We start from the raw sequence: 10,684 nt of genomic DNA, 5'->3' as shown, positions 1-10,684 counted from the left end.
TTCACAATGCTTTTAGCTTAGCAAGACGAAGGAAACGGTTTCTCACGTCACCTAACGAGGACGGCTCGGTGTGTCTTTGTTTGCAGCTCGGTGTGTCTTTGCAGGGTCGTGCACGTCACCGTGCCTCCGAGGCACTCGTAAACTAACACCGTGGCACGGCTTCATTCTCAGCATGGAGTGGGATGTGGCTGGCCAGAAACCTGACAGGCAGGTTTTAATTGGCTGGGGGTGGTGAGACGAGGAATAATAGAAACGCTCCATTACGCTGCTGCTCAGGCTCTTACTCACCACCCAGCTATTCAAGACAGTCGTTTCCGGACACAAAGCATTAGAGTCCTTCTGAATTTATGTCCTCCCCACCGGCACCAAGCGTCCATGCAGCCCACGGATGCTGCTCCCAGTGGGATAAACCACCGGGAGCCTCAGCATGGAGGTGGACCCAGAACCCATGAGGACTCGGGTCAACGTTTGGCCCCCAGAGGTTCCTCGTGGATCACCGCTGCCACCCAGTGGAGGGTTAGAATATAGAATCCCAGGGGTGGGGGCAGCAGCTGAGCCTGTCTCCTGCTCTGCACAATCCGGAGACAAATGACCGGCAGCAGTGGGGTGTCTCGAGAGTCCAGCCTCGTGACCAGTGGACACTGGGGTGGCGTCAGTCCTTCCGCAGACAGCAGAGGGACACGTGATGTGGTCGTCAGATAATGGACGTTGTCTTCGGTCCAGAGCCACGAGCACAGGGGACCAGCCCATAACCATCGTGAGGCCAAGTGGACACATGGTCAGATGGACGGACGTCCCCCACGAGTGTGCCGGTGCGATTGCTGCCATCCCGTGGACAGAGTTCGATCCCTTGTGATGTTTTCTTCATCGGTCCATCAGCGATGAGCGGCGGACAGAGCAGCTCTCTTCATGTAGCTCCACCCACCTAACATGGCCGCCGACGCGTCAGGGCTCCTCAGCAACGGCAGCAGTGGCTCTGTGGGTTGGGAAGCGGAGAAGTTTGGTGGCTGGAGAGGGGCCAGTCTACCTCCAGAGCACTGCCGAGGTGCTCTTGAGCAAGGCACCGTCCCCCCCAACTGCGCAGATCATGGCCCTACTCCCTCTCCGCATGCTAGGGTCCTGATGTGGTTGTTTGAGGGGCCCGGTGTACTCGGGTGTAAAAAGTGTGAACATGTAATGACAAATAAAGCCTTTCTTCTTCTTCTTCTCCTTCATTCCAAACGTCTTCGCTGCAGGAGCCCGTCCTGCTGTTGGACCCGCATCAGGAAGGTCTACTGGACACTACTGGACTTTCTTCTTGTCCCCTGGGGGGTCGCCACAGCAACCCAACCTCCTCCACTGCACCCTGTCCTTTGCATCGTCCTCCCTCTCGACGTCCATGTGTCTTCTCCTGGGTCGTCCTCTAACCCTGTCCTTTGCATCGTCCTCCCTCTCTAGTCTCTACGTCCATGCATCACAACACTGAAGGAATCCACGTCTTCTGGACGCACCCGCAGCGTCGGGCCAGCAGGGGGCGCTGGGCGCCACGTTCCCACTCACTTCCTGCTTCTTGTATGGAATACAGAAAGTTGTCCCGGCATGAAGTGGACTGTCCTCGCTTAGGTCGGCGTTAGGACGCCTCATCCATCGCGCGGAGCTGCTGGAACGTCTGAAGCCATGGCGGACAACCCGAGAGACGAGCCGGAGCCGGAGCCGGAGCCGGAGCCGCAGGGCGCCGCGGGCGGGGAAGGTACGAGACGCTCCGTCAGGTCGACGCGGCGGCTCAGCGGCCTTTGTCTGCGAGCCGAACCGAACTCACGGTTCTGCTCTCTGTCCGCGGCCCGGCCGGTCGGTGCCGAGCCGCGCGTCGTGTGCGTCCCGGCACCGAGAAGTCGTTGTCAGAGTTTGACTTGCGCGTAACGCCAGACGGTCGTTAACCGACGAACTCACAGCCGAGCCTCCGGCCACAGGTGAGTCCGCCCGGTGAGCCCCGCCCGGTGAGTCCGCCAGGTGAGCCCCACCCGGTGAGCCCGCCAGGTGAGCCCGCCCGGTGAGCCCCGCCCGGTGAGACCGCCCGGTGAGCACCGCCCGGTGAGCCCCGCCCGGTGAGCCCGCCAGGTGAGCCCCGCCAGGTGAGCCCCGCCCGGTGAGCCCCGCCCGGTGAGCCCCGCCAGGTGAGCCCCGCCAGGTGAGCCCGCCCGGTGAGAGGAGCACGTCTCGTCCCAGACGTCGGCACCGAGCCGTTTATTCGTCGCCTCGCCGCGGATCCCGGCGTGTTCTGCTGTCGACCCTTCCGTCTCTCCGGCCGGTGTTCAAATGAATAGATTTGTTGTTAACCACGTCAAGATGACGTCATTAAGAAAGAAAATGGCTGCAGGTGCGCGCTGTCCGGTGACGTCACTGCGGTGGATGAAAAACACGGTAATGAAACGGAGAGCATATCGCTGCCTGCTACACCCCGAACGCGTCGCCAGCACACGCTACGGACAAAGGCCACGGCGCTAACCACTACGCCACCGTGCCGCCCAGAGGAGAGACCCGATAGGTTGTTTTAGCGTAGTGATAATATAAATGAGCGTCCAAAGGTTGCTTCAACGACATCACATCGATTCTGCAGCTGAATAGAAAGCCTGGACGCTGTGGGATGTAGCCCCTCCCACTCCGTGATGGAGCATGTTCTACACGTGCTCTAAACACGCAGCCCCCCCCCCCCCCCCCCCCAGGACAGTCCGGTGGGAGACGTTTTCTCTAAGCTCCCTGTGTGATGTAAGCCGTCCTCTTGTCGTTGCAGCAGACGTTATCGATGACCCCATCCTGGAGCAGGGAGTGGTGATCCTCCGGGGGTGAGTGCGTGATGGATGACGTGCTTATTACTACATAATAAAAGATGTACGGTGCTTATTACTACATAATAAAAGATGTACGGTTAGCTTATTACTACATAATAAAAGATGTACGGTGCTTATTACTACATAATAAAAGATGTACGGTTAGCTTATTGCTGTATTTACCTCTGCTGAGGCGAGGTTCTGTCTGTCTTTCCGCCTGTTAGCAAGATAACTCAAAACGTCCTTGAAGGATCTTGATGAACTTTTCAGGAAATGTTGGGAATGTTACCAGGAACAGATGATTACATTTTGGTGACGATCCAGAAGATTCTGGATCACTTTGAATCTTTTGTTAGCATTGCAGTCAATGGAGCTTCAAAATGTGTTTCTCACTATCTCGGTTATTATTGATCGATGTTTATGGAATGTGGCACAGTCATGTAGGGGGGGGGGTCTCTATCTCACCACCAAACCCATTTATGGATTCAAGAATCAGTTAAAAATCAACTCTGATTCACTTTGACTTTTCATGATTGGTGTATCAAGATACCAAGAACAATCTAGAACCTTTTGATGATCTAGATTCTAGATCACCGTGTGGACGGTGTAGATCCAGTTAGGAGGGGAACGAGCTACTTGGGGGAGGTCTGTGCTCTCTGAGTTCTCTTCAAGTTATAACATTAATCCTTTTAATTTATCATCTTAAGAAAACAAAATTACTACTATTACTATAAAATCAACGATCACATGTGACAGACGCAGCATTTTGAGTTTGACACCTGTGATCTAGAACATCGCGTGGTTAATGTTTCCGATGGATTGACCAATCAGTGGTCTGCATTGTGTCACATGGTCTAGTACCAGGTACTCGTTGTCATATTCCAGCTAATAAAGAGACGCCCCTCAAGTGCTTCCGGTAGCTCCACCTCCTGCTGGTGTTGCTTCCCTGCACCTTTTCCTGCTCCTAACGAGGAGGTGCAGACCTGGACCCGGACCCGGACCTGGACCTGGGCCTGAGCATGGACACGGACCCGGGCCTGAGCATGGACACGGACCCGGGCCTGAGCATGGACCTGGACCTCCACTCTGGCTTTAAACCGGCTCCTTTTAATGCTGTGGCGCCGTCTGCTGGCGTCCCGGTGGAGAACACGGCTGAACGCCAGCCACGCTTTCTCAGGCTGAACAGCAGGTTCGGCAGCGAAGGCCCGGCGGCCGCCTCCAGTAACCTCTGAGGGCGGGGCCTCGTGGGAATGTTGCTGCAACTCACCTGGCTGGTTTCCCCTCCTCCCTGACAAAGTGACATCCACCTGCTTTATTGGCAGGAATGTTTCAGACTGCTGAACTTTGTTCAGCAAAGTTACAATGCGCTTCTAAAATGCTATTAAAACCAGGGCAGCGACCGCAGTTCGGTCCTCAGCAGCAGCTGATGGGGCCGTGCTTCGTCCCAGCGCTAGACGACACCCTGCTACCAAAAAGACAGAGACAGCAGAGACATTAAAGCTGCTGGAGACGCATCAATCATCAATGAATTCTGATTATTATGTAAGAGCTGCTCCCTCTCTCTCTCCCTCTCTCTCTCTCCCTCTCTCTCTCTCTGTGTCTCAGGTATGTTATTGAACGCATTAATGCAGAGGAGCCCAGTCGACATGTCTCCTCCGAGGACCTGGGAGGGACACCGAGTGAACAGCAGGATCCACAAATCCGCGAGGTGGTCTCACATCTCCTGAAGATCGCAGACGATCTGAACAGGAATGCTGAGCTCCAACGGTGAGCTGTGCGTCATCGACAAACGTTAGCACTGACACATGCTGACTGCTACATGCTAACAACTGCTACATGCTAACAACTACTGCACGGCAACAACTACTGCACGCTAACTACGATACCTGAACTTTCCGCTGGTCTGGTGAGGGGTCGCCACAGCAACCCAATGTTCTCCACTTCACCCTGTCCTTTGCATCATCCACCAGCCACTCTCATGTCCTCCCTCACTACGTCCATGTATCTTCTCCTGGCTCACCCTCTAGCCCTGTTCCCTGGCGGGGCTAGAGGTCGAGGTTTACTACCACTAACAGTTGCTGCCCAATAAAGTCGTGAAGTTTCTCTGGGTCTTATTCACCAGTGAGACAAGAAGGAAGTGGGCGATTGATAGATGATCTGGGTAGCAGCTGGACTGGAAGCTGCTTCCGATTGGAAGCTCTAGACTCCCTGTTCAGTTCTGTGTTCCCGTGGGTAATGAGTGAACGATGCAACCACTCAGCGGGTGTTTCTCCACTAAGGCAGGTGGAGAAATCCACAGTATCGACAGGAAATATTGAGAAGTTCATCTTTCTAGCCAAAAACGTTAAGCTTGAATGGTTAGTAGTAGTAGTAGTAGTCAGTGGTAGTAGTAGTAGTAATAGTAGTAGTTAGTAGTAGTAGTAGTTTCATTTGTCAGTCAGGTTGTTGTTGCTCAGTGTTCACACTTTACAAATTTAACGTGCTAATTTATTATTTTATTAAGATTTTAAATTGTTACAGTACAATAGTTTTAAAAAGTCAGTCTAATTTATTTTAAATATCACCCAAATGGGTCGCTTTTATTTATTTATACAAATACTATTGTTTGTATTTTTTTAAATAAAAGCAGTTAAAGTATTTTTTTTTGCCTTTTTTGTACCCCAAATTAGCCGAACCGCTGTTTTAGTGAACCGTTACACCGCCGTTTCAGTGAACCGTTACACCGACGTTTCAGTGAACCGTTACACCACCGTTTTAGTGAACCGTTGCACCGGCGTTTTAGTGGACCGTTACACCGGCGTTTTAGTGGACCGTTACACCGCCGTTTCAGTGAACCGTTACACCGACGTTTCAGTGAACCGTTACACCGACGTTTCAGTGAACCGTTACACCACCGTTTTAGTGAACCGTTGCACCGGCGTTTTAGTGGACCGTTACACCGGCGTTTTAGTGGACCGTTACACCGGCGTTTTAGTGGACCGTTACACTGCCGTTTCAGTGAACCGTTACACCGACGTTTCAGTGAACCGTTACACCGACGTTTCAGTGAACCGTTACACCACCGTTTTAGTGAACCGTTGCACCGGCGTTTTAGTGGACCGTTACACCGGCGTTTTAGTGGACCGTTACACCGGCGTTTTAGTGGACCGTTACACTGCCGTTTCAGTGAACCGTTACACCCCTATAAACCAAATCAAAGCTGTGTTCCATCTGAATCGTTGCTTTTCTCCCTCTCAGGCTAATCAGCCAGGTTCAGGCTAACTGTGCTCAAGACATCTTCATGAAGGTGGTCAAGAACATCTTTGCTGATGGCATCAACTGGGGGCGGGTGGTGGCGCTCTTCCATCTGGCCTACAGACTCATCTACAAGGTAACGCCGAAACATGCCAAAGTGCAGCGTCCTCCAGCAGGACCGCAATCCTCTTGGGCCAGCCTGAGGCGGCGGCCCACGAAACGTAATCCTGTTAAATATCCAGTTGGAGTCGGTGGCATCACGCCAGCTGTGTTGGCTTTACTTTGAAGGCTCTGACCACGAACCATCTGGAGAACATCAGGACAGTCATCAGCTGGGTCCTCCAGGTGATCAGAGAGATGCTCTACCCCTGGCTCGTACAGCAGGGGGGCTGGGTGAGTGACGCGCTGTCCACAAAGATCTGTGACCATGTGGACCAAGCAGGGACAAAGCTCTGTTTCTGGGTCTTCCAGGGCGGGGCGATCAGAGGCTTCTCACGGTGGAGGACAGTGACCATAGCAGCATCAGTGCTTTTGGTGGCTACGTTTGTTTACTACAGGAGGACACGCTGATCGCTGACTGCCGGTCCACCCCCTGGACAGATGCAGTCTGCGCTCAGGAATCTCGTCTCATCAGCCAGGGGACGTCGAGTCCAGGGACACGACGCCAGCCTGCAGGTTTCTGAAAAATGCATTTACAGCCACTTCTGCTGCGTGTCCATCGTCCCGCACAGCGAAAAGGGACTCCACAAAATTATAGCTGCAGCAGTTCGGTCAAAACGGGTCTCAGGTCCAGCCGGACGGTTCCCAGGCGTTGTGTCTTCCTAAGATTAGGATTAGTTCTGAATCAGAAATAGGTAGATAGAGCACAACAAGCCGCCGCCAGGCCCCCGTCAGTTACCAAGACAACCGCTCAGTTTAACCCTTTGGTTTCCCTAGTTTCCCTGCACAGTGTTCAGACCAAAGATTTAGGACAACACAAGTTTGAATTCGATTTCACAGCCGTCATCTAAAAAGAACAGAACAAAACGAGAACAGACGAGGGAATTCCCGATCCGATCCCGATCCGGAATCTGGCGTTCGCTCCCGATCAGGACTCGGATATATAAGGATCGTTATTGTCATTACTTGTTATCAGATCTGGAGTTACGCTGTGGAACAGAGTGAGACCTCTCTACTCCAACAGAGATGGGAACGCTTGCGGCGTGACATCACTTCCTGTGACGCTATTGGTTGAATGCTGGCTAAACACGTTAGCAGCTTGACGCTAGCAGTGTCTCTGCTGTGGAAGTATTCTGAGGTGGAGGACAAAAACCTGCCGATTGAGCCCTTTATTCTAAATATTTGTATTTAATATTTCCTGTTGCTCTAGTCCAAGTCCAAAATGAACAAAGTATTTTATTTATTACTTGAATGTTTAAGCTACGACACATATGTGCTCTGTTTAAGAGTTAAATGTTGAAATAAGATGATAATATAAAAATAAGGGCCATCCATCACTCGTCTTCAATTAGTTTTATGTATTATAGAAGTATCGGATCGGAACTCGCTATTGGTTCAAGTCGACCTGATCGGGACATCCCTAAGACGGACCAGGGCTTTCCCCAACTTGTCAACAAGCAACCTCCTGAGAACAAAAGATTTGCAAATATCCTTCCTGTGGTAGCAGCCAAAATGGGGCTGAGAAGAAACGAGCATGTCCTGCACAGCCAGCTAGCCCCGTCCCGTCCCGTCCCGTCCCGTCCCGTCCCGTCCCGTCCCGTCCCGCCATTCCAGCAGCAGCAGTAGATGGCAGCGTGTCCCTTCTGCCGGAACGCCACAGAAGCAGCGGCGCAGCATGTTCACGCTGGGAACGTTAGCCTGCGGTTTTTTGTGCATCATCAGGGCCCGACCAGTGCTCCCTCCCAGTGCTCCCACTGCCGTCTCAGTGGTTTGGATTTGTCCCAAATCTTTGGTCTGAACTGTGTTTGGCGAGAGATTAGGATTATTCCATCACCTGAAGGATGAGCCACAATCCAGAGCTGAACCAAAAGCAGCCGTGCATTTGGTGTATCGGACCTTTTCTAGCACGTAGCGATGTGACCGTGGCTGCGCGTCGCGTCGGCGCGCCTCGCCTTCCAGAGACCGTCCTCACAAGGAATATTAGGAATGGGCTGTGAAATGGATTTTTCCGCTACCTGTTTGGCACAAGAGCGATTCCAAACACAAGAATACAAACCATGTGCAACAAAATAGAGATTTCAAAGATGCATTTAACAGATGTGAGATAATTGTGTCGGCCAGATGTTCGTCTGCCACACGTGACCCGTGTGGACGTTCTAAGTTGATGAGTGGGACGTATATTAGTAATAGAACGTCCTGTGCTGTACGTCTTCTCCAGACCAACTGCTACTTGAAGGTTGGGGGGGGGGGGGGCGACTTTATCTACAGTGTTAAGTCTTTAGCATTCGTTTTTTTCTACAGGGAAAGAAAATGCACAGATTTTTTTTTTCTCTGGTAGATTTTAGGACTTTGAATCGTTGGACCAGAGTTTCGTTTCTACATTTTGAAGATTATAAAGTTGTTATTTCACAATAAGTAGAACTTTAACATCCAAAGCCTTTGACAGTCAGGAATGAGTTTTCCTACCACACAATCAACGCCCAAAGTTTAGTCAAGTCAGTGTTACCCGGGCCAGTTTGTTAGCCGGGTCAGGTTGTTAACCGGGTCATTGTTAGCCAGGCCACTTTGTTAGCCGGGTCAGTTTGTTAGCCGGGTCATTGTTAGCCAGGCCACTTTGTTAGCCGGGTCAGTTTGTTAGCCGGGTCATTGTTAGCCAGGCCACTTTGTTAGCCGGGTCAGTTTGTTAGCCGGGTCATTGTTAGCCAGGCCACTAGCCATTGGAACATGGTTGAACTGGACGTTGGCTCATCAAAGCAGCGAACAAGCCGGTTCTTGGTTCTGTACGAGCACCAGCAAGTTTTGGAAGGGGATTCCGTTACCTCTAACAGGCAAAGATCTTTGATTTGCCGACTCATAAGATAGACGTCCCCACGACATCAGATGGGAAGCAAAGGCAAGGGGGCAGATGTCCGATGGCAAAGGGGCAGATCTCCGAAGGCAAGGGGGCAGATGTCCGAAAGTCAACTCATGTCACTGTCGTCTTCAACATGTTGGTCGGCTTCTCTCTTATTCTGAGTGAAAGAAGAGCTTGTAGTCCATCTCTGGTTTTTGTATTTGTTGCATTGTGAATGGGAATAAAGGGCTTTTCTCTTCGTGCTACCTTCACGCTGAGGCGCTGCTCAGCAGCTGGAGACACAGGAGACGCCTTACTGCTCAGGCGACTAGTATTTTTGCTGCCAAATAGGCCTTGCACTTTCAAAGGGATGTCACACTGTTTATCTGCTGTTCTGTGGTGTTTTCTAAATTCGGTTTTATTGGTAGAAAATTGGTTGTACACAATTTCTGTGACTGAATTAAAAGTGCGTTTTACTACTCGTCATTGACTGGATGAATATTTTGCATCTTTCACTCATGGCTTGTCAAGATGTAAGACCGCAAATATAAATATACAATGTTTAGTTCATTTCATGCTTCATACTATAAAATGCAGTACATGCTGTCTTCATTGTGATACTTCAAACTTGAACACCACTCAGAGAGCGCAGACCTCCTCCCAGCAGCTCATTCCTGTATTCCCGCTAACAAACAGACAAACTGTCCAATCAGAACCTGCATGGAGGCCATGAAGGACCGGCCAGACATCGCTGAGATATTCTGTCCGCTTGTCTTTAGATGGAGCGGTTTTACTGGAATAGAGCACAGTGCAGCTTGTTCGATTGATGTTAAGCTCAAACATGTTGCACCTTGCGCTTGTGAAGCCTTTGAGTTTGACCGCTTCAGGCCTCCCACAGTTTTTCAGACTGAAGTCAAGTGAGACATTTAGAGTCCAACGTCCTCAGGAGAACCGCTGAATGCTGGTAAACCAACCATGGGCCTCGGTAAGTGGTGCCTGTGCTGTTAGTGGTCATAAACCAGATGGTTGGGAGCCAGTGGGTTATAGTCAGGTTATAGTTTAGCGGCTTTAGCCCATCCCACATCCCCCTAACCCTGCCACTGGAGTTCCAGAGTTACTATGGTGATAGAAACTCACCATAGCAAAGGTCCATTACATTTAAGATAATCATCACAGATGTTGCCAAATGAATGACCCTCCATCCACTAAAGCAGACCTGGGCATTGCACGGCCCCAGGGCCACATACGGCCCTTTGGTTGACCGGCCCGTGTAAGGTTAATTGGAAATTACAAAATAAAAATATTTTCTAATTTTACTTCATGCATGGCCTAAAACTGCATTCAGTGACAGTTCACTATGATGTATATGTAATGTCTTTAGGATGCTAAGAACATTCACACAACTTTCCAACAGTATATGAAACTCAAAATATGGTTTAGCATCAATGTGACTGAAAAGGTTCACTAATATGAGTCACAAATGGTAAAACATTTATTTTACTATTGTTTTGAGAAATTCAATTGAATAAATACATTTTTTGTAAAGTTACCTCAATTTTTCGTTGCTTAATTATAACATATACTCTTACAAGCTTGTCAAAACAATGCTATTTACTGCTTTTTTATATAGAAATACAATTAATATTATGCA

General features: G+C 50.4%; 1 protein-coding gene across 1 annotated transcript; it reads left to right on the top strand.

The window, feature by feature from the left end:
* The first annotated feature begins 1,588 nt into the window (after nt 1-1,588).
* Nucleotides 1,589-6,611, top strand: zgc:153993 (uncharacterized protein LOC767645 homolog). Its single transcript, XM_068740064.1, has 6 exons — nt 1,589-1,729; nt 2,771-2,822; nt 4,413-4,574; nt 6,045-6,177; nt 6,330-6,434; nt 6,513-6,611. Exons 1-6 carry the CDS (start codon nt 1,657-1,659, stop codon nt 6,609-6,611), a joined length of 624 nt encoding a protein of 207 aa, XP_068596165.1. The 5' UTR covers nt 1,589-1,656.
* The last annotated feature ends 4,073 nt before the right edge of the window (nt 6,612-10,684 follow it).

Source organism: Brachionichthys hirsutus, chromosome 1, assembly GCF_040956055.1.
Source record: "Brachionichthys hirsutus isolate HB-005 chromosome 1, CSIRO-AGI_Bhir_v1, whole genome shotgun sequence".
Classification (NCBI taxonomy): Eukaryota; Metazoa; Chordata; class Actinopteri; order Lophiiformes; family Brachionichthyidae; genus Brachionichthys; species Brachionichthys hirsutus.
The sequence above is the reverse complement of the archived record's forward strand: the minus strand, read 5'-3'. Positions and strand labels throughout refer to the sequence as shown.

Coding starts and splice junctions, on each gene's coding strand:
- zgc:153993 (XM_068740064.1), top strand. CDS start 1,657: ATGGCGGACAACCCGAGAGACGAGCCGGAGCCGGAGCCGGAGCCGGAG. Junction 6,178..6,329: donor CCTACAGACTCATCTACAAG/GTAACGCCGAAA, acceptor TTTACTTTGAAG/GCTCTGACCACGAACCATCT. Junction 6,435..6,512: donor TCGTACAGCAGGGGGGCTGG/GTGAGTGACGCG, acceptor TGGGTCTTCCAG/GGCGGGGCGATCAGAGGCTT.